Below are 21,943 nucleotides of genomic sequence, written 5' to 3' on the forward strand. Positions count from 1 at the left end.
TCTGTGTAAGAGACGTGCAAGTGAGTCAGGTGAGTCAGGTCCCATCGCATATTGTGTTGGGAAAGTGCCATGTACTGGGAGTGTGACAGTGTTAGAAACAACCTTGAAGAGATGTGGAAAGATGAATTTGGGTAACAAATGTGTCACTGGTGTGCGCCAGGGTCCTTCAGTCACTTTGGTCCTGGTATAAAGTCTCTGAAGTGTGAGAAGCTGGGGGTGGGAAGTGTTCGACTGAGTAATGGGTGAGCGTAATCGTGTGTGAGGCGTGTTTGTTTCCGTGTGTACCGGGAGCGCCGTGTGACTTTTGTTCTCGTGGGCGTGATTTCGGAGAGCCGAGCGAGTAGGGGTGGAGCTGCCCTAAGTGGCCGTGACAGGCACCGGGTGTGCGAGAGAGGCGTCTACTCCCTGTAGACGTGGGAGGGGAGGGGGCGACAGCCCCCTCGCGAGTGTTCACTTGTGAGCATGTGGGTGGTCCGGTGGGGGCGGGGAGAGCGGGGGCTGAGAGGAAGAAAACAAGGTTGCGCGTGTCCGGGTTCGCGCGCTGCGCGGGCGTGTCAAGCTGGAGATCGGATCCGGGCGGCGGACCCGCTCGGGCACGTGGGCGGGGCAGCCGCTCGGGCTCGTGGGCGTGGCCTCTGCGGCCCCACCCCCTCCTCTCGGTCCCGCCCCGCCCTTCTGGCGGCCCAGGCGGCTTGCGTCTCGGCGGGCCGCCGGCAGAGGGCGCGGCGGGCCGAGCGCCGCCGCGTAACCGAGGGGGCGTGCTCGGCGGCGGGGCAGGCAGCGGCCCGGCCAGCTATGCGGGGTCCTGCGGCCGCAGCTGGCGGCACTTCCTGGAGCGGCGGCGGCCGCTTCCCCGGCACCTGGGCGTGGGGCGCGGGGGCGCGCGGCGCGGGGCGGGCGGAGTCAGCGCGCGCCATGGCCGAGGCGGGCGCTGAGGAGCCGGCGTGCTGAGCCCCGGCCGCCGGCCCAGCATGGGCGTCTCCCGCGGGCCCGCCGCCGGCCGGGGCTAGGGCCGGATGGAGCCGCGGGACGGCAGCCCCGAGGCCCGGAGCAGCGACTCCGAGTCGGCCTCCGCCTCGTCCAGCGGCTCCGAGCGCGACGCGGGTCCCGAGCCGGACAAGGCGCCGCGGCGTCTCAGCAAGCGGCGCTTCCCAGGGCTGCGGCTCTTCGGGCACAGGTGAGCGCGGCGGCGGCGGCAAGCATCCCTCGGCCACCTGGTGCTGACCCGGGCGGGGTGTCCCCGCGCGCTGGCGATCCGGGCAGTCTTGGCATTGGGCGCTGCATGGGGGGCTCCGCCCCCGGCGTCCGGGGTCTGTCACAGGTTGGGTCGGGGGGGGTTGTCATTCTCTGGCACCCGCAGCTCAGCGCGCCTTCTCGGGTACTGAGACAGGGGCGGCTTCTAGCTCTCCAGCAGAGGCGGAATCACCTAACCCCCTGGCACCAGCGGGTCGGGCCTCCACGACTAGTCACGCTCCCCTTTCTTGGCACTGCTGGGAACCGGGTGCCCTCTGAGCCTCTTGGCCCCAGGGAGGTGGGCAGTCACGTCGTCGTCGTCACCCTGGTCCTCCGGGTGGCTGGGTTGCCTGCCACCGCGCTGCATGGCATCCGCAGAACGTGGCCTCCTGGATCGTACTGTCACGACCCATGCCTGTCCCCGCAGCCCTGGTCGCCGGTTTAATCGCTGGACATTTTAAGCTGCTCTTTGGGGTGGGGGGTGGGGGGTGGTCTGACCACCTGTTCTACACTGCTCTGAATTAGCAGGGAGGCCCACAGCGTCTGCTGGGGAGTAGGCACATGCCCCCCTACGCCCATCTAGTCCTGCTGGGAAGGGGATGGAGTGCTGGTTCTTTTAAGCTCCGTCTCGCCCCCTCCCCCAGCCAAATGTCACCATCTTGTGCCTGTGACAGGGCTTTGACCAGGACTCTGGGGGAGGGTGTGGAAAGATTGAGTGGAAGGCGGCCCGGGGCCTGTGTGCTGGCGTTGGCCCGGGAGCCGCTTCCTGCCCCTGCAGTCCGGGTGTAAGGTGAGAGGAGGTGGAGCCCCATGAGTACTGCCACCTGGCTCCCTGGGTTTTCTCCTGGCTTACCCTGGCCTTCTCCAGCGGCCGGAGCTTGCAGCCAATGAGCTCGGGACCCCAGAGCCAACTCAAATTGGACTCTGACCACTTGGAGTGTGCCCAGGGCCTCACGCTCACTTGCCCTCAGTTGTGCAGGCTTCATGGTACTGGAGGCCCCCCACGCCCTGAGCTTTGCCCTGCCCCTTCCTCAGGGGTGACCTCACCCACTAATAACACGGGCAGCTTTTTCCTGTGCAGGTTTCATCCCTGTGATGCAGACCTGCGCCCTCTGGCCGCCCTGCCCTGACCAGGGCCCTGCTCTTTGCCCCTGCACTGTGTCGCCAAGCCCACAGGTCTGGATCCTCACATGGGCAGATGGAGCTCCCTCCGCAGGCCCTTGGGAAACCGTGCAGGCTTCAGTGTCATCAAATGGGAAAGAGCGCAAAGCGACTCCCGCCTCTGTTTTGTCACCCACAGCCCTGCAAGGGGGAGCAGTTGACACCCAGCTCCGCAGGATGTAGCCTCCAGTGTTCACAGGCTCGTCGGGGGCGGGGGGCTCCGCCAGAGGCTTCCTGTCTCTGCCCACAGGGCACCAAGTGCCGGGCTCTTCTGACCTGTGGCTGTGTCCCTCGTGAAGAGCACAGGCTTGCACACATAGCAGCGACCCCTCAGGAGGGAGAAAAAGAAGCGGGAGGACAGCCGGTACCTTTACATCAGTCTCTCAAATAACCAGGCTGGGTATTAACTTCTCCCGTTTTTATAGATGAGAGCAACATAGGCTCAAAGAGATGAGTAGTTTGCCCAGAGTCACACAGCAAGTTTAAGAGTCAGAGACAGAGTTTGAACTCTAGTCTGATTCCAAAACCCGCATCCTTTTCTCTCTACCAAACAGACCGTCACAGTGACCTCAGGACCTTTAGGAAGTACAGATTCCTAGCTCTTACCTGGGCATGTCTGACTGCTCAGGTCTGGAGGTGGGGCTGGGCATTTTATAAAACTTGCCAAGTGTTTCTAAAGTGCTTCCAAGTTTGAGAGCCATCATATTACGTCCCTCTGGGGATGGTAAGCGATCTGATAGGTTAGTGAATGAGAAGATCCTGCAACAGCACCTCTGGAAGCATGGCAGGAGTGTCCCTGCCTGCTAGCATTGTGCTCGGGCAGCGGGCATAAAGAAATGAATGTGTTTGGAAAATCTCGTAGAGTCAGGGGGAGGGCAGCCGGGGGCAAAGACTTCCTCCTGGCAGGCCTGGAGTCAGAGAGTCAGATGTCCCCCGGGGCTGATCTCCGTCCCCTTGCTTTGACTGGAGCAGGGCGGGACGGATAATGGGAACAGTGCCCGGCAGTGGCACTGCCTCTTTGACAGTATCGCCTGGTCCTGCTCTCTTTCTGGTTGCCAGCCTCAGGTGAAACTCCCCAGTGCCCCCAGCTGAGCCCAGTCCGCCATCTTTCCTCAGGCGCTGAGCTAATCCTCAGCCCAGCTCTTGCTGCTCATTGGGCCTTCCACCCTGTGATGACCAGCCCCCACCCCCCCATACACACTTCAGGCCTTGGGACCGAGGGTCCTGCTTCGCGAATAGACCATGGCTGGGAGAGAGAATAGCGAATAGATTGGTGGCAGCTGCAGATGCTGCGCTGAGTCTTCTGCGTTTGGATCTTGGCTCGATGGTAGAGGTCTGGAACCCACTAGCATTCGGATCTTGGCCCAGTGTTAAAGATCTAGAATCCACTAGCATTCAGATCTTGGCTCGATGGTAGAGGTCTGGTATCCACTAGCATTCGGATCTTGGCTCAGTGGTGGAGGTCTAGAATCCCCTAACATTTGGATCTTGGCTCAGTGGTAGAGGTCTGGAATCCACTAATACTCCACTGTGGGCTTGGGAGGGGTAGCGAAGGTACATGGGCTACGTGTTTACCATCTCTGGTGTGGTCAGGAGGAAGACAGTCTCCGCCTGGCAGCCTCTTTGGCATCTTCCTTAAAGCCCACCGCAGCCTCTCACACCAGCCTCTCACAGGTTCACCGTCTGGAAGCTGGGGAGCGGTGTGCCACGCCTCCTTTTTTATTTAGCCCAGGAAGACACATGGTGAGCTGTGCTCCTCCCCAGCTCCGTTCCACGTCTTCCTGTCCTTGCTAGGAACCATCAGCCTCTCCCTATGAGGAGGTGTAGGCCCCGCCCTACCGGGCATCTGGGTTTTCCTCTCCTGACCTTTCAGCCTCCTGGCCTGAGGGGTGGTCAGTCGAAGCGGGAGGGAAGCTAACTGCCTCCTCCTCGTCTTCCAGGGCTCACCTCCAGAGGACGCCCTCCAGCCTCTGGCCGTGTGCCAGCAGCCTGACCCTGGGCAGGTCACACAGCTGGTGGATTAACTGGTTTGGCACCCCAGGGGCATCAGAAATTACCTGGCCGTTCACCTGTCTAGACGGAAGGAGCCGCAGCCCAGGAGCCGCAGCCCACAGAGCCCATGGGCCCCGAGCATGGGGTGTACCCGCCCTGCCCTTTATCCTGCTTAAAGTCACTCGTTCCCGGAGGGCAGGAAGCACACCTGTGGGACAAGTCAGAGACAGTAGGTCCCATTCAGAGGTGTTGCCACACACTGGGCCCAGTGAGCATAGACCTGGAGTCCAGATGGCGGAGGCTGCCTGCCAGGGGGCCTGAGCAGCAACAGCCCCAGTTGGGGTTGGTTTTGCAACGGTCAGAAGGGACGTGTTGAGGGATGCCTCACGTTCAGAGGTGGGAGCCTGGGCTCTGGCGCCCGGCTGTCTGGGTGCAAAAGGCGCCTCTCTGAGTGGTTTGTCTTGCTTAGGCTAATTCTGGGAGCAGCCCTGGGGGCCAGGGGAGGCCGGTGTGAGCCAGGGCCCCTGGGTTCGGGAAGAAGAAGGGGCCTTGGCATGTGAACTGCGGGTCGGCTCACATGACCGCCCACTCCCCCACTCAACGCTGGGTGCCAGTGGGGGCCAGCCTGGCCGGGCGCGGGAGCCACCTATGGTCTTCCCCCTGCTGCCACACACCCACAGCTCTGGCTTAACGGGCAGGGGAGGGGCGTGGGCAGCTCTTGGCACGTTTTTTCCTACATGCTGTCCTCCGGAAAGGTCAGATCCCAGGATGCATAGCCGCCCGGGAGTGTCACTTGGCAAAAGAGAGCACAAGAGTGGGTGTCCTCCTCGGCAAGGACAGTGGAAGGGCCGAGTGGCCCTGGGAGAGGGAGAACCAGGCCTGCCCTCTGCCGCTTTTGGAGCCCTCTCCAGGATCCACCAGTCACCCCCTCGAGCAGAAGGGGAGGCGAGTGGGCACGCTGGCCCTGACCAAGGCAAGCAGGTTCCTGGGTCCTCAAGCCGAGGACCTTTTTCCTGCAGTGTCACCAGAGTGACACAAGGGGGCGACAGCTACCACCGAGGGCCGGGCGAGATGGGGACATCCCCTCTCCTGCCCTCTGCTGGTGCCACGGGCCTGTGGGTGGGCCCACACAGACCCCTGCTGCTGACACTCTGGCTGCCAGGGCGCAGCTGGGCAGGAGGTGGCAGGAGACAGGCTGGGCGCGAGCCTCCACATCACCTGACCCGACCCCCGTCCCCGCCTCTGAAGACTGAGGCCCAGGGCGGTGGCCGGGCTGAGGTCTCACAGCTAGCGAGGGGTCATCTGGGCCTCCAGTGCTGATCCCCTGACTTCAGGATCATGTCAGTTTGTACCCCATGCCAGGACCCTGGAGGCCTCCCCGCTTTCTGAGAGACCCTCAATCTAGCACCTTCTGGCCTGCCCGCCCTCGCCTCCTCCCTGCTGCCACCTGAGTGATTCTCTCGGTGGGCCTGTGGGGAACCCCCCGCGCCTGCATCCAGGCTCAGCGTCTCCCTCATCCTGGGCAAGATCAGGGTGCACTTCCGGGGGGTGCCCCCACCGAACCGCTGCCTCTGAACCTCCGCATGGGTGGGGCCCCTGGGGCCCTTCAGGTGTCAGCCCCACGCAGGGCTGTGGTGTGGTTCCCCACGCCCAGGAGTCTCAGCCCAGGGCCCCCTTGGCACTCCAGTCTCACAGGCAGGAGCCTTCGATGGTGGTTTCAGGTGGCAGGGGGCAGGTCAGAGCAGCAACCACACAGATGCCTCTGAGGAGGTCGCATCCTGCCGCCTTTTGGGCCTCCTTCCTCAGCTGAGACCCCAGAGGCAGGGTTCGGTGGCGGAGAGCAGGTCTGAGGCGACCTGAGGGTCTGGGGCCTGGAGGAGCGGGGAGGGCTGAGGAGACAAGCATGCCCGTACCCCACCCCCTGCCCCCCAACAACCTGGACGCTGGGGATGTGCTCGCTCGTCCTCCTCCGGCGATTCACAGTTACCAGAAGCTTGAAAGTCCATCGTTTCGTGTAATCTGCCCAACAACCTTGTAGTTGATTTCATTCCCCTTTTACATACGAGACCCCACAGCTCAAAGAGGCCATCAGGGCTCGTGGCCCAGGGTCACGCGGTTTATGCTGGAGCCCAGAGCCAAGTATCTCTCCAAACACGCGGCTGCCCTGGGACGGACTGGCCCTCCCTACTTCTATTCTTTTATTATCCCATCACCAAACTGGTAGAGTCTAAGAAGAGGTTTGAGGGCTTCTTGAAAGCGAGAGATCTTTGTCCTGCGTGGGAGTAGAGTAAGGCCTCCGTGTAGTCTGTGCCCCAGCCCCACGGGAGAACTGCCACCAGGATCCTCGCTCCTGGGAGATCAAGACTGGGCCGGGGTGGGCGGACCCGCAGGTGGGGAGACCAGGTTTGTAAGCAGGAGGTCCTGTGGCTCCCTGGCTGGATCCGGAGTGTAGGAGCAAGCCTGCAGCCTTTCATCTGGTCTTCAAAGCGTAGGGAACAGACGACTCAAGGGACACACTCAAAGGAGCCCTGGGGGGTGGTCAGTGAGTGGCCTGTGGCCTAGGAGAGCAGAGTGCACCAGGCCTCCCGGGGAGAGGTCTGAAGAGAGGTGGGGCCCGAGCCCTCTCGCCCCACTCTGGAACCTCTCCTTGCTTGCGCCTGGCCGGGCGCCCACTCCGAGCGCCCACTCGGAGGTCTCTCCCCTGCCAGGGCTGAGCCAAAATAGCTGTCTAGGAGCCTGGGCCCGCACCGCCCACGCCCCAGCATCTCGCGGGTTAACAGCTTGCCTGTCTCTCCGCCCCCCCCTTCCCCAGCTTGCTGACATTTTACTGAAGCGGGGGTGGTTGTGAAAGGGGGCAAGCTGGTTCCTGCTCCCCGGCCCACATCGACACCCCCCTGACAGCCTGTCACCCGCTTGCCCTCCCCTTCCAGGGGAGACCTCTCTTCCGGCCCCACCAACATGGGCTTCCTACTGTGAGACAGCGTGAGGCGTGCTCAGGGTTCCACACCGCGGCCGAAACCCGTCCATGCAAGACAGACCCGGGCAGCCCCCAAGAGCTTCTTCCTCTAGGGGGGGTCTTTTTTTAAAATATATATATATATACTAAAAAATCTCTTTTTAAAAATTTATAAAAATCTTTTTTAAAAGCGTTAAGTATTTTGCCACGAGGAAAGTATACAGAATAACACCTACCAGTTAGCTTGACCAGATCTTACCAACATACCGTAGACAGAGACGAAGGCCTCCCTGTCTCCCTCCCCAGAGGAAACCACAGCCCTGATTGGGGTATTTAGACTCTCGTGCCTGTTTTAAGATATTTTTCCCCGCGTATGTATGTATCCATAGCAACACATAGTACGGTTTGGTATGGTTTTGCCTTTTGAGTTAAAATGGTATATCGTACATATTCTGAATTTAGGTTTTTCCCTCCATATTGTTTTGGAGATTTAACCCTCTTGAAACCTGAGCTCTAGCGTAAACCTGTTTTAATTGCCATATACTGTTCCTTTTGTAACTGTCCAGCAGCTTATTTACCGTCTCCTGTTGATAGACATTTAGGTCGTTGGCAGCTTTCCTCCCATTGCAGGTAATCCTCCGGAGATGGCGCTGGTCCGCGGCCCCTTGTGCGTTCTGTCCGCTGGCGTGCTTGGTTGCACGGTGTGTCTGCAGCTTTGATTTGCTGTTGTTTAGTCGCCCAGTCACATTCGACTCTGTGACCCCATGGACTGTATAGCCCACCAGGCCCCTCTGTCGGTGGGATTTCCCAGGCAAGAATACTGGAGCACGTTGCCATTTCCTCCAGGGATCTTCCTGACCCAGGGATTGAACCCGCATCTGCTTAGACAGTTGTGACCAAATGGTGCTCCAGAGTGGGTGTTCTGAGTTTTAGGCCTCCGGAGTTACTTTCTGTCTTTAAAGTTTTGGCAAACCGAGGAATGGGTTACCATGAGCACTTTTTCTTTCAAGTCTGCAGTAGTGCCCTGAGGAAGACAAGATGGTGTTATTCCCCTTAATCTGTTGGGGAAATTGAGGCCCAGCCAGGGTAAGAGACTTGGCTTGAGGTTGCATAGCCAGTCAGAGGAAGAATACATCTGGACCTTTCGAGTCCAAATCCTCAGAAAAGACCTTTGACCCTGGTAACCTCTCAGGGAGATTGTAGGTGCAGGAAAAAAAAACAACAGAACAACTCTGTATGGGGTGCAGGAAGCCTGGGAGGTAGAGTGGGCCCAGGGGGCTGACAGCTGATTCTAAGATCTTCTCATAGATGAAGGAGGCGGAAGCAGCATGGTCAGGAGATTTCAGAGGAGTTAAATTTTGAATGCGGGGTAAAGAGTGGAATGCTGCTCCTGGCAGATGGGGAGTGACAGCCTGCTGCAGACACAGGAGAAGGCAACAGGAGGGACCGGTCACAGGAGAAGAGGAAGGCGGGGGCCGGCAGGGGCTTCATAACTCTCTCAGCAACGCATGGAGAGAGGCAGAGGGAGGCGTATCGACATCCCCATCGGGGATCAGTTTCACTCTGTGCCTCTGAGACACTAGCTCAGCCCACAGCAGCAGCTGGCAGGAAAAGGGCTCAGGACCTGGCTGGCCACTGGGATACTGTGCCGGCCCAGAACCCTGCCCTCTCAGCCTGACCCATGAGGTTGCCCCTGGACCGTTCACTGTCCCCTCCATTCACTCTTCCAACCACGTCCGGCGCTTCTGGACCCTGGGGATGCAGTTACGAGTAACACGTGGTCCCGGGGGCACATGGGCTGGTGGGGGACACTGAGTCGTAAAGCAGTGCCAGTGGCCCAGAATAACCAAGGAAGGGCCTGAGCGTGGGAGCAGCTAACCCCCGAGTGAGGAAGTCGGGGAGAACTTTCTGGCAGAGCTGGTATCTGAGCCAGCTCTGAAAGGAGGAGAGGGGAAAAGCTGAAGGAGAGCTCACTGAGCAGAAGGGAAGGAAGGGTGTCCCAGGCAGAGAGGCTGCCAAGTGCCACCCGGACAGACAGGAAGAGACCCCTGCATGCTGATTGGCGGAAGCATCTAGAGGTGGAGGGAGGGGTTGAGAGTGTAAACCCGGAGCAGGCTTCTGGGTTGGAACCCTAACCCTGACCCTTACTGGCTGCGTTGATCACAAGCAAGTATTTAATCTGTCCCTCAGTTTCCTGGCCTGTAAAATGTAGATAATATCACTTTTTATGAAGTGAAAAGAGAGAGTATTTGTAAAACACTTAGGACCGTGGGCTTCCCTGGTAGCTCAGACGGTAAAGTGTCTGCCTGCAATGTGGGAGACCCGGGTTCGATTCCTGGATCGGAAAGATCCCCTGGAGAAGGAAATGGCAATCCACTCCAGCACTCTTGCCTGGAAAATCCCATGGACAGAGGAGCCTGATAGGCTACGGTCCATGGGGTCGCAGAGTCGGACACGACTGAGCGACTTCATTTCACTCACTAGGACCGTGTCTGGTACATAGTGAGGTGCGTATTTGTGAAATAAAAGGTATGAAGGAGAAAGGGGAGAGGAGGCTGAGAAGCCGGTTGACGACCAGACCCAGGTCTGCTTTCTGTTCCCTGGCAGTAGAGAGCCATTGAAAGATAGGCAGGCACTGGAAGGTGGAGTCTGGTGCCAGCAGGAGGATGGCTTGGAGGGGAGGCTCTGAGGAATGAGTCAGGCATTAATTCCACAAACCTTTGTCCAGGGCCTCCCAGGAGCCAGGCCCTGAGATGGGTGCTCAGGATGGAAGGGGAGAGAGACTGGGGATGGTTCAGCAAGGAACTCAGAGCTGGGGGCCTGGCCTGGCCCCCGACCTCTGAGGCAGCCGCTCTTCTTCCCCCCACCCCTCGCCCACTTCCTCACCTTGTGACTGCATGGCACCAAACCCTGTGGTCAGGTCTCATCTTGGAGGGCGTGGAGGGGGTGCTGGCACCGCTTCTGGAGAGGAGCCCTGGCTGTCACTGCCTGGGTCCTCTGGAGAGGAGAGGGCGGCAGCTGCTAAAAACAAAGGCTACCACCATCTGCCTGGGCCAGCAAAGAGAAGTAACTGGCCCTTGTGGCCAGCCCTCGGGTGCGGTACCTGAGGTGGAGGAAGCCCTTCTCTTCCCTTAACTGGTCCCTCCCCGACGGAATTCCCAGTTCCTTCCTCCTCAGCTGATCAGTGGTGAGCACTGCACTCGCTGCGAGGCGCTGCGCTGGGCATGCCCAGGTGCACTGGATCTGGCCCCTGCCCTCTCCCGACCCCCAGCCAGGGGCTTGTCCGGTGGGCGGGAGGAATGAGACAGACGGATCTGAGCGAGTGAGGACCTCCTGGGGTCCCATGGCAGGGCAGCCAGATGGGCGCTATGGAGTCATCAGTGGGAGTGATGCCCTGTTGGCTGGGGCAGCTGCGAGTAGGTGGGATTATGATACGGGGCGGGGAAGGAGACCAGTGTTTCAGGCAGAAGGTGTGCCGTGGGCCAGGACACAGCAGTGGGCTCGAGCTCAGCCAGATAAGGGGGCAGAGAACAGCCTTGGGTAGAAGCAAGGGCTGTGTCGGTGCATGGGAGGCTGCATTACCGGTGCGCTGCAGAGGCATGCTTGCTAGGTTAACTGGACTTAGGATTCGTTCTGAATCAGGGCTTCCCAAAGTATGGTCCTGGGGGGTGCCCTCGACTCTTTCAGGGGATCGTGGGGACCAAAACAATCTTCATGATGTTACTTTCCAAGCTGCCCTGGTTCATGTCCTTTTCACAGCGTTGATACTGGACTCATGCTGTAGAAGCAGTGGTGGAAAAACATGGCAACAGTAAAGCCACTGGAAGCTTGGCATACGCCAGGCAGTGGCCCCACCACAAACGCACAGCCGCTGCATTCCTCACACTCAGGCAACACCACCAAAAAATGCCGTCAATGTATCGATTTTATAAAGCCTGGATCCTTGAGTGTACATTTTAAAGAATACTGTGTGAAGAAATGTGGAATATACATGAGGCACTTTTGCTGCAAACCGAACTTTGATGGTTATCTTGAAAAGCACGTTTATGACTGAGTCGCAGGCCCTACTAGTCACTTTTTTTTTTTTTTTTAAGGAACACCATTTTAGCTTGAAAGGACACCTGACAGACGAAAACTCTTTAAACTTGGATGTTTAGCAGACATTTTCTCAAAAAAGAATGCAGTGAGCTTGTCACTTCAAAAACAGTGTTTGTTGCTGTTGATAAAATTTCAGCTTTTCAGCGAAAATTAGAATTTTGGAAACCTCGTTCCAGTATCTGGAGATCCGCCTAGATCAGTAAACCAGTATTTTCCAGTGACCAGTGCTTAATGTTTCAAAATTCAAAATGCAAGATAGACCAGTGAAAAGTTCACTGATAACATTTCAGATCCCACATAGCCACTAACCTTTAAGAAACTGCCACTTGTGATATTTATGTATAGTAGCAGAGAAGAATATCTGTAATTGCCTGAAAGGGCTATTAAAATCCTCTTTCCTTTTCTTATTACTTGTCAGGGTGAGGCAGAATTTTCTTCATATACTTCAGCCAAATTAACATATCACAACAGATTGCCTGCAGAGGCAGATATTAGGATCCAGATGTCTGCTAATAAGCTAGACATTAGAGATTTACAAAATTAAAACATGCCAGTCTTCTCGCTGCTTTTTTGTGTTGGAAGATAGAGCTTATTTTCCATAAAAGTGTGTTATATTAACATACTGAGCTTATTGTTTTTAAATAGTATTTTAATATATTTTAAATGAATAGTATTTTAAACATTTCTCAGTTTTGATTTCTAATATGAAAAAGTGAAAGTGGTAGTTGCTCAGTCATGTCCCATTCTTTGTGACCCCATGGACTGTAGCCTCCATGAAATTCTCCAGGCCAGAATACTGGAGTGGGTTGCCATTCTCTTCCCCAGGGGAATCTTCCCAACCCAGGAATCCAGCCCAGGTCTCCTGCATTGCAGGCAGATTCTCCACCATCTTAGCCACCACGGAAGCTAATATGGTCCACGTTAATAGCTGTAACTCTCAAAGAACACCTTTTGGGGATCTTCAGTAACTTGTAAGAGTATAAGAGGGTCCTCGGACCAGGATGTTGGAGAGCTGGTGCTCTAGATTCTGGGGGCCAGGAGTGTAAACCGAGGGTTGGCATGCTGGGCTGGGTGGGTGCCACGTGGACTGGCTTCCTCTGGACCTGACAGGCCCCCTTGGCAGGGCTGCGAAAGCCGGGATCTGGAGGCCCGGACCAGCCCTTCCGAGCCCTGGGCATGACGGGCCTCCTCGAGCCTCAGGTGCCCTGGTGGTTCAGCTGGGACCGAAATGTCACTTGCGCAGGGGGAGCTACAAGCCTCCTGTCTGGTAATCCTTGTGAAAAAGCGCTTTGTAAGTTGTGAAACACTCCACAAGATATTTGTCTTTGTGGTTATTCTGTCTGGGGCCGGTGCTTCGCTGTCTCAGATGCTTTCCCCAGACCCCGGAAAAACCTGTTCACGGGGAGCTGGAGGGTGTAGGCGGCCTCCCCACCACGTCTAAGCCCCCACAGCCCCCTCGCCTTCCTGGCGCTAAGACAGGGGCTGTGCTTGTGACCGGGCCGGCTGGAGGGGAGGCTCCTGGGCTGGTGCCCTGCTAGCCTCTGGGGACGCTGGGAAGAGAAGCCGGGAAGCCAGGCTCGTGCCCCTGTGTGCCCGCCCGGCCGCCCGCCCAGCAGCCGCTGCCTGCTTGCTCTGCTGGGAGAGGAAGTGCAGTCGGTTACCAATCGGGTTATTTTCATAACGGCTGTCTCAGGCTAGGGGGGGCGGGGAGGAGGGTGGGGAGGGGGAGGGGGCAGAGGAGCAGCCTCAGCCGCTCGCTCTCCAAACTAGGACTTGCTCAGCCGGAGGCCAGCAGCTGGAGCTGGCGCTGCAGCTCTGCAGCAGGGCTCCCCTGCCCACGGGGACCCCGGCCCCCACCCGCCCGCTCTGCCTGCCACCTGAGGGCACCTCCTGCCTGCCACCCTGCCTTCCAGATCAGGTCAAAGGGGCTTCCCTCAACCCTCCCTTGCCTTCTGCTTCCTAACCCTCTTGGACCTGTCGGGGTGGGGTTGCGGGGGGAGGGTCCCCCAGGCACCACTGTCCCCAAACCAGGCTCCTGGAGCTGATGGAAGGGGAGCGGGAAGGGATGGGGGTCTGAGCTGCTGTCCCCGAGCCGGGGCAGACCCCGTCGTGGTAAACATGACTGGCCTAGTCGCCCCCCGTACCGCGCAGCCCTGGCCCACGTCTCGCACTGTGAAGTTTGCTTTGGTTTGGTTTTGGCAGTCTCCCTTTAGTGAGTGGAGACCTGGGCACCCTGTCTCGGCAGGCCCCACTTCCAGCCGTCCCCACCCCCTTCCCTCGACCTCAGCCTCAGCGCTGTGGGAGCAGAGCCGCCAGGGCAGCTTCTGACCCACAGGCCCTGCTGGAGATGACCTCTGGGCACCATTGCCAGCCTTCACCAGGACGCGGCGCCTGGGGCGTGGTGGCATTCCACACTCAGTGTGGAACGGGCGCTCTGGCTGAATCCCACAGGGTGGGCTGTGCCAGCACCCTGGGAGGCAGAGCAGTCCCTGGAGGCCCGATCTGGTGCCGGGGCAGAGGGCATCTGTCCCAGCATGCGCAGACCCCCCACGCAGCCCAGGCTGCCTAGCTGTGTTCCTCGTATGGTGGGTGGTGGCCGTCCTGGCTGCTCCCGCTTCCCTTTCTGGCTCCTACCTGCACCGTCGTGCATGCCCAGTTGTATCTGGCTTTTGATGACCCCAGGCACTGTAGTCCACCAGGCTCCTCCATCCATGGGATTCTGCAGGTAAGAATACTGGAGTGGGTTGCCATGCCCTGCTCCAGGAGATCTTCCCAACCCAGGGATCGAACCCATGTTTCTTACCTCTCCTGCTCTGGCTGGCGGGTTCTTGACCACTGAGCCACCTGGGAGCAGAGACAGACTCCGGTAGGTGGCACGACCCACACGCCCAGGTGTCTGCTGTGGATGCAGGCCCTGCCAAGCCCCTCCTCTCTGCCGGCTGTCATCAGGTACTTTGCACCGTTATGTCATCCGAATCTCTGTCACGTCAAAGCCTCTGGACTAGGTCGTTTCAGCCCTGTTTTGCAGAGGAGAAAATTGAGACTCCAAAAGGTTAGTTGATCAGCCCAGGAAAGCAGTGGCAGATACAGGGTTCCAAAGCTTGAAGCTAAAATGGCGTGAGCCAGTTTAACTGGGCGATCAGGGGTCCTGGCCTTTCTGCCTAGCAACCGATGGAGCTGGGGCGCTTGTGCCCATCGCCCCCAGCAGCTGCCTGAGCCTAGCCGCCAAGGGTGCCCGGCCAGCCGCCACCAAGCCCGTCTGCCCACAGCACCCTTTGTCCTCCTCCCCAGGCTCCTAGCAGCCGGCTGGACGTCGACGGGGCCCCCGAGCCCTTTCCCAGCCCATCCCCTTCGGGTGTGACAGGCTTCCCCCGCCGCCGGGCCCCGACCAGGAGGCTGAGGGCAGCCGTTTTTGCTCTGCTGTCGGTGTCAGAACCCTGTGGGGCCTCCTCCGGTGACCTTTACATGTACTGAGTGTGGTGTGTGGAAGCTGACAGAGCGTGAGGTGAGAGGAAGCTGCCGCCCAGGGCCGTGCCATGGGAAGAGGCTGCAGGCGCAGGCAGAGGAGAGTCCGGGACAGGCCTGAGAGCCGGCAGGGCCTGGGAGCAGACCCAGGAGAGGCCTGGGCCGAGATAGGAAGTCAGGAGTCAGGCCTTTGCTGACCAGAGGACAGAGGTTTCTATGGCGACCAGAGGAACAGGAAGCCTGGGCCGGGAAGGAGGGGGTGTCGGAGCACAGAGGTGCGGTCGCCTTAGAGGAGAGCGTGTCATAAACCGTCAGATCAGCCAGCTGATGGCCTCCTCCAACTGACAAGGAAACTGAGGCCCGAGAGGGAGCGGCTTTGCATGAGGTCACGCGGCGCCAGCCTGGCCTGGCCTGGCCCAGCCCACCCCTGCTGGTGGTGACCGCGCCAGCAGGCCGCTGGGGAGACCCCTGGGCCGGGCCCGGTGGGGACCCAGGCGCGGGGGGAGCCCCTCTAAGTCGCCCCCGTGTCCTGAGGCAGTTGAGTCGCGAGGCCTGTCCACACCCCCAGCCTCTCTTGTCACAGGCGGGGGGCTGGGCAGGCGGAAGGGTCCACCCTCTCCGCCACCCACAGAGCGCCTGCCGCACCTCCCCCCCCAGTGACTGTGGCCTTTTGTTTTCTGGGTGACACTCGCATCAGGCGGTGTGTTCGGGTGACTAATCTCCTCCGGGCTGGGCAGCTGTCACAGGGCGGCCTGACCAGGCGGGCAGGGAAAGCTGACACCCTGGGGCAGTGCTGGAAAGTCAGGGTCCCGGCGGCAGCGGGCCGCTGGGCCTCCAGGCTCCTCCTGCTGGGCGCAGCGCAGACCCTGGGTCAGGCAGACCTGAGTTCAGGTCCCGCTCCTGCCCGTGGCCAGCTGTGTGACCCAGGAGCCTGGGCCTGGTCTCCTCAAGCTGGTTTCCTCCTTTCTGTAACCTGCCTCCGGGGAGGTAGCTAGGATCAAAGGAGATGGTGAGTGAGCGCGCTTGTCACGTGGCGGGTGATGGGTAAATGCACTGCTGTTGCCATTATGGCACCTTAGTCCCAGCTCAGACCAGGCTCTGCCCTCGGGTTGAGGTGGGTTCCAGCGCCTGCTCCTCATGGACTAGCTGTGCACCTGGGGCTGGTTATCTCCTCGGTCTCTCCTCAGGAGCCATGCATGATACCGTGTCTATTCTTTAGGGTGCTGTGGTTTATAAAACGGTGCACGTGTTTGCCAAGGACTTAGTATCCTGCCTGATGTGTGTGGGCACTCAGCAAATGTCAGGCAGGACGGCACTGATTTTAGGAGGAAACCAGGAGCTCTTCTACCCTCCTCCCCCTCACCTGCAGAGGCTGGCAGATCGTAAGCAGCAAGCCCTGGAGCCCGGCAGCCCCCAGCACGGCTTCTGCAGGCATGGCTGCCTCCATGTCAGTACTCCTGCACCTATCCAAGGCCCTGGCCTAACGCTGCCTGCCCGGACCCCCAAGTGAAGTGAAGTCACTCCACTCAGTCATGTCTGACTCTTTGCAACCCCATGGACTGTAACCTACCAGGCTCCTCTGTCCATGGGATTTGCCAGGCAAGAGTACCAGAGTGGGTCGCCATTTCCTCTCCAGGGTATCTGCCCGACCCAGGGATCGGACCCAGGGATCGAACCTGGGTCTCCTGCATTGCAGGCTTTACCATCTAAGCAACCAGGGAAGCCAACCAGGGCAGTAGCAAATCAAGGTGGGAGGAGGAGGAGGAGGCGCTGGCCACGCAGCCCAGCCCGGATTCCTCAAGCCCTTCCTCCACGCTCTCAGGCCCGCAGCTGACAGAAGTGTCTCTCCTGTCAGCCCCAGGCAGGGGTCCCGTGGCTGTGACTCAGACCTCCCTGTGGCCGCCAGAGCCCAGGAGAGTACCTGATGGTGGACACAGGTGTCCTTGGGCGCTCTGCAGGCATGGCCCCCTTGAAGCACACCAGGCTCTGTGCCCTTTCCCCACTGTTAGGAGCGGTAAGAGTGCATGTGCTCCCCTTGGCCTGTGTAGAAGGGGCAACGGGGCAGGCGAGCTGGCGAAGGAATCGGAGCCCGTGCTCAGACCAGGTCAAGGGAGGATGGCTTGAGCAAGCGTGGTCCCTGGGACTCCTGCAGGATGGCGCTCCAGGTAGCTTAGTGTTGGGATTCTGAGCACTGGGGCTTCGGGTCTTGGCCCCCAGGTCAAGGTGCAGTTCACGGGCTCCCTCAGCGGCCAGACGAAGGTTTTCAGACGTCGTCCAGCACCGCCACACATGGGTTGTCCATCCTGGGCCTCTTCAGAAAGGCGAGGCTCGGGAAGTGCTTACCGTCAGCCCCTCAGAGCAGGAGCACCCGCAGAGCCCAGAGGCACTCTCGTGGCTTCTCTCCCCGCCCTGTGCAGCTGCCTCTCCAGTTCTCAGGCAGAGGGGTGGGGTGAGCTCCAAGCGGCCTTCCACCCACGAGGCAGATGTCAGACCCTCTCCCTTTCTGGGGCTGCTCTCGGCCTGGCCCCAGGTCTGGGGGTCGTGGCAGGGCCAAATTTCCTTTCAGAGAGCCTCATTCTCTTACCGTGGCTTGGTTTCTGCCATGTCCTGGGAAGGGACACCTAAGCCTAACCTCCCCAAGGAGAGGAAAAACCTTGCCCTCAGCCCCTCAGTGTCCTATCTTTTTGCCTTTTCACACTGTTCCTGGGGTTCTCAAGGCAAGAATACTGAAGTGGTTTGACATTCCCCCTTCCCCAGGGGACCACGTTTGGTCAGAACTGTCTACCATGACCCATCCGCCTTAGGTGGCCCCACATGGCATGGCTTATAGTTTCATTGAGCTAGACAAGGCTGTGATCCATGTGATCAGTTTGGTTAGTTTTCTGTGTTCAATTGTGGAAATCAATCCTGAACATTCATTGGAAGGAGTGATACTGAAGCTGAAGCTCCAATACTTTGACCACGAGATGCAAAGAGCTGACGCATTAGAAAAGACCCTGATGCTGGGAAAGATAGAAGGCAGGATGAGATGGTGGGATGGCATCAGCGACTCAGTGGACATCAGTTTGAGCAAGCTTCAGGAGATGATGAAGGACAGGGAAGCCTGGTGTGCTGGAGTTCATGGGGTCGCAGAGTCACACAAGGCTGAACAGCTAACAACAGCCCCACAGTCTGTCTAGGTTGACTCCAGGCTCCCAGCTTCCTTTCTCTTCCTTTCCATCAGCTTCAGGCAAGGGATTTGGAAGTCCTTTAGGCCAGAGCTTTGTGGATCTTGGTGCCTGGACAGGGGAACCCAGAAGGGTAACTGGCAGCCCCTCCTCTGCAGTGCTCCTGCGGCTGCAGGGGGGCAGAATTGGGGAGCACCACGGCGTCCAACAGCGATGAGTGTGGGCTCCCTGCTGGGTCTTCTCGTACCCTGCCCCGTTTAAGGGGCTCAGAAGCCACAGAACACCCCCATTTCCTCCCAAGTGTCCCTTCTCCAAGGGCAGAGGCTGAGACTGGGCTCCTGGGGCTGGGATGCCCGGCTCCTGACACTCCCGGTCTCTGTGCCCAACAGCCACCCGCCTGCCCCTGCCATGGAGACCTTCATTAAGAGACACTTCCAGCGGAAGGCGCCCGGCCCAGGGGAGGGGCCGCGGCGGCCCAGCGGCGCGGGGCTGCCCACGAGCAAGGCCCGGCGCCGATCACCCGCGGGGCAGGCCTCCTCCTTGCTGGTACAGCGGCGGCGCTCCAGCGCGCAGCTCCAGGGCTGCCTCCTGAGCTGCGGGGTGGTGGCCCCGCGCCCTGGCCGCCGCCGGCGCTCCAGCACCGCGCCCCCCGCCTGCAATCCCCGCTTCGCCGTGGAGGAGGTGCCCACCCAGCCGCAGCCGGCCGTGGTGGGGCCCCAGTTTCTGGTGGCACCCCTGCTGTTGGCTGGGCTCGTGGGCATGGAGGAGGAAGAGGGCTTGCAGGAGGAGGATGTGAGGGTCGTGTCACCGAGCGCCCAGCTGGGCGCCGGGACCCCAGGGCCGCCCCCACGCCCGCCCCGCGGCGGGCTGCCCCTGCTGCCGGTGCCGCGCTGGCGCCGGCGCCGGGCCTCCTCCCACCTGCTGCCCGCAGACGTGGTGAAAGACCACGGGCTCTGGGGCCTGCACGGTCACTACCGGCGCCTCAGCCAGCCACGGCCCATGGGCCAGCACCCCAGCCCAGGAGGTCGAAGAGCCTCGGGCACTGCAGCCGGCCTCGGGATGCCCGCCCGCGTGCGCCCGCTGTCCCGCCGGCGCCAGGTAGCCCTGCGGCGCAAGTCAGCCGGACCCCAGACCTGGAGTACCCTGCTTGCGTAGGTATAGCTGCGGCCAGCAGGGCAGTCGTGTGACCTCCGGGGGGCTGGCCCGAGGGTCCCCAGCTTGGCAGCAGCTCTGGGCCAGGCTCGGAAGCCAGCAGGGCAGCGAGGAGAGTCGAGTCTCCTCAGGGATCCTCTCAGAGCCGGGGAGGTGGGGGGTGTCCTGGGAGGCCTCCTCTGCCCTCCCTGCCTTGACCCGGGGTTGAGGTCAAGGTGAAGGCAGAGATCCCAGGCGAGGGGAAGGAAGCAGAGGCGCTGCGCGCCCAGCAGGCCTCAGCTGTCTCCTCCTCCGCAGGAAAGCCATCACCAAGTCGGGCCTCCAGCACCTGGCACCCCCTCCTCCTGCTCCTGGGGCCCCGTGCAGCGAGCCTGAGCGGCAGATCCGGAGCACCGTGGACTGGAGTGTGAGTGGCCGGGAGCGGGGAGGGGTCGATGGGGACCAGCTCCCTGCTGGGGGTCGGAAGTCCTGTGGGCGGCTGCAAGGGAAGCCCATGGACCTGTGGGGTCAGGGCAGATCTCCTAGGGTGGCCACGTTCGGGCCAACAGTGGTGAAAACAGGATGCAGCAAAGTAGATTGTGGGGGCTGGAGCTGGTTTGTCTTGGGAGAGGGGAAGGGGGGCAGAGCAGGCGTGCACCGAGCGTGCTCCTCCCGTCCTCCAGGAGTCGGCGACCTATGGGGAACACATCTGGTTCGAGACCAACGTGTCCGGGGACTTCTGCTACGTCGGAGAGCAGTACTGCGTCGCCAAGATGCTGGTGAGTGAGCGCGGTGCGGTACGCCGCCCCCTGGTGGTGGAGCCGGATCTCGAGCCCTGTAGGCCGGCCCTCCCAGGGGAAGGTGGGAGCGAGGCTCTCGCCTGAGCCGCCCTGCAGGGGGCTGCCCACCGAAGGCCAGAGGGACGGGACTGGGTCCTGAAGCCAGGACGGGGCTCGACAGTGCTCTCCCAGCGCAGCTGTGCTGGGGCAGGCGTGGGGCGGCACCCGAGCCCGGGTTACCCGGGGCCTCAGGGACCTTCTGTTTCCTGCAGCAGAAATCAGTGTCCCGGAGAAAGTGTGCGGCCTGCAAGATTGTGGTCCACACGCCTTGCATCGAGCAGCTCGAGAAGGTGAGCGTGGCTGTTTAGGCTTTCCTGCCCCTCCCCCTCGGGAGGTGCTGAAGCCCTCACGGCACTCCTACATGGGTCTCTGTACATGCGTGTTCACGTCACACAGACACCACCGGCCAGGGGTGCCTCAGTGTGTGTAGTGGTGAAAAAGCCAAGGACCCGGGGGCTGCAGGGCCTGCGTCTGCATCCCGGCCCCCCCTTCATTTGCTGCTGCGTCCAGCTGCCCAGAACAAGCCTGGCACAGAGCGAGGCTCATAAGACTGTTACTATATGAAGTCACGAATGCTGGCTGAGATGCCATTTTATCAGTTCCCAAACTAATAGTTAGAAGGCGCTGAGCCTTCATACCTCAGCTCTGTCTGGGCCAGTCCTGTGTGGGCCCTGAAGCCCGGCTCTGTCCCCTCCACGGTGCGGCTGTAAAGACCTTTTCCCAGGGACCGTTGTCCACAGAGCGGCTGCAGCTAGGGGCGCGTCTGGGCCCCGCGCTTCTAGGGAGGGAGGGAGAAGGACAGCTGGGTGAGTGGGTCCAGGCCTATGGATTGGGAGGCTGCCATGGCCCCGCGGGACTCCCCACCAGCAGAAGCTGAGGCCAGTGTAAGAGAAATCCTGTAGGACTAGGAATGGCTTGAACGAGGCTGACGCAGACGGCTTCCCCTACTCTTCATCTCATACAGTGCAGTTTCCCTACAGTTTTCCTAGGGCTGAAGCAGGGACCCTGAGGAAAAGAGACGCCTGTAGCCCTAGGTCCTGTAGATCCGTCACACCAGCCCCTAAGGTGATAAACCAGGGCTCCACAAATGGGCTGACGGTCTCCAGGGACCAGCCCACAAGCACGGGCTGGGTTGCCTGCAGGTGCCTAAGTTGGGAGAGCTGGAGGGCGAGGAGGAGTACAGGATGGGTCAGCCTTGCTGCCATTTTAGCGGGGAAGACGGATACAGAACTTGCTGTCTCCCTCATCCCAGAAGACTGGGCAGCGGAAGGGAGCTTCCTTCTGGCTAGTGGAGAGGAGGAGGGATGCCGGAGGGCCTCTGAGAAGAGGTGTCTGGTGTTCTCAGGGCCCCCAGGATGCCGGGGAGCCTCTCCCTCCTTTGTGAGGATGCCTCCCCAGTGACACCTTCTGAAGGGGGTGGCCACGTGCTTGACCCCATGAAGGGCGGTTCTGACGTTTCGGTGGTCACTGCATGTTTCACAGATAAATTTCCGCTGTAAGCCATCCTTCCGTGAATCGGGCTCCAGGAACGTCCGTGAGGTAAGTGCCGGGGGTGGTCAGGGCCCCGGGTTTCCTGAGCAGGCCCCTCGGCAGTGACTCCAGAGTGTCGCCAGGCTTCTGCCCGTCGCTCAGCCCGGTGCCGCTCCTCTCCTCCACCAGCCAACCTTCGTGCGGCACCACTGGGTACACCGGCGGCGCCAGGACGGCAAGTGTCGGCACTGCGGGAAGGTGAGGCTGCGCCTGAGCAAGCTGGCCCTGGTCCCGGCAGCCCCGCACCGCCACGTGTGGCCCGTCCGCTCCTGACCGCGGGCAGAGTCCTGGGCCCACTCTCTGGCTGCCATGCCCACTCAATCCCAGAACCCCCAGGTCCCTGGGCAGAGCGGGAGAGCAGGGAGGAAAGC

At 60.3% G+C, this 21,943-nt stretch overlaps 1 protein-coding gene across 4 annotated transcripts in view; it reads left to right on the plus strand.

The window, feature by feature from the left end:
- The first annotated feature begins 1,016 nt into the window (after window positions 1–1,016).
- DGKZ (diacylglycerol kinase zeta) overlaps window positions 1,017–21,943 on the plus strand; it is a 31,252-nt gene continuing 10,325 nt past the window's right edge. The window contains exons 1-7 of one of the 4 annotated variants that reach the window (XM_052652716.1): window positions 13,192–14,165; window positions 18,462–19,223; window positions 19,522–19,630; window positions 19,887–19,982; window positions 20,255–20,332; window positions 21,525–21,581; window positions 21,702–21,770. In XM_052652716.1, the coding sequence (XP_052508676.1) occupies window positions 13,975–14,165; window positions 18,462–19,223; window positions 19,522–19,630; window positions 19,887–19,982; window positions 20,255–20,332; window positions 21,525–21,581; window positions 21,702–21,770 (1,362 nt within the window). In that variant the 5' untranslated portion in view covers window positions 13,192–13,974. Of the gene's footprint in view, window positions 1,178–13,191; window positions 14,166–18,461; window positions 19,224–19,521; window positions 19,631–19,886; window positions 19,983–20,254; window positions 20,333–21,524; window positions 21,582–21,701; window positions 21,771–21,943 lie in introns of those variants that run through there. The other 3 variants (XM_052652717.1, XM_052652718.1, XM_052652719.1) reach the window with 3 other exon arrangements.

This window comes from Budorcas taxicolor, chromosome 15 (assembly GCF_023091745.1).
Source record: "Budorcas taxicolor isolate Tak-1 chromosome 15, Takin1.1, whole genome shotgun sequence".
Taxonomy (NCBI): Eukaryota; Metazoa; Chordata; class Mammalia; order Artiodactyla; family Bovidae; genus Budorcas; species Budorcas taxicolor.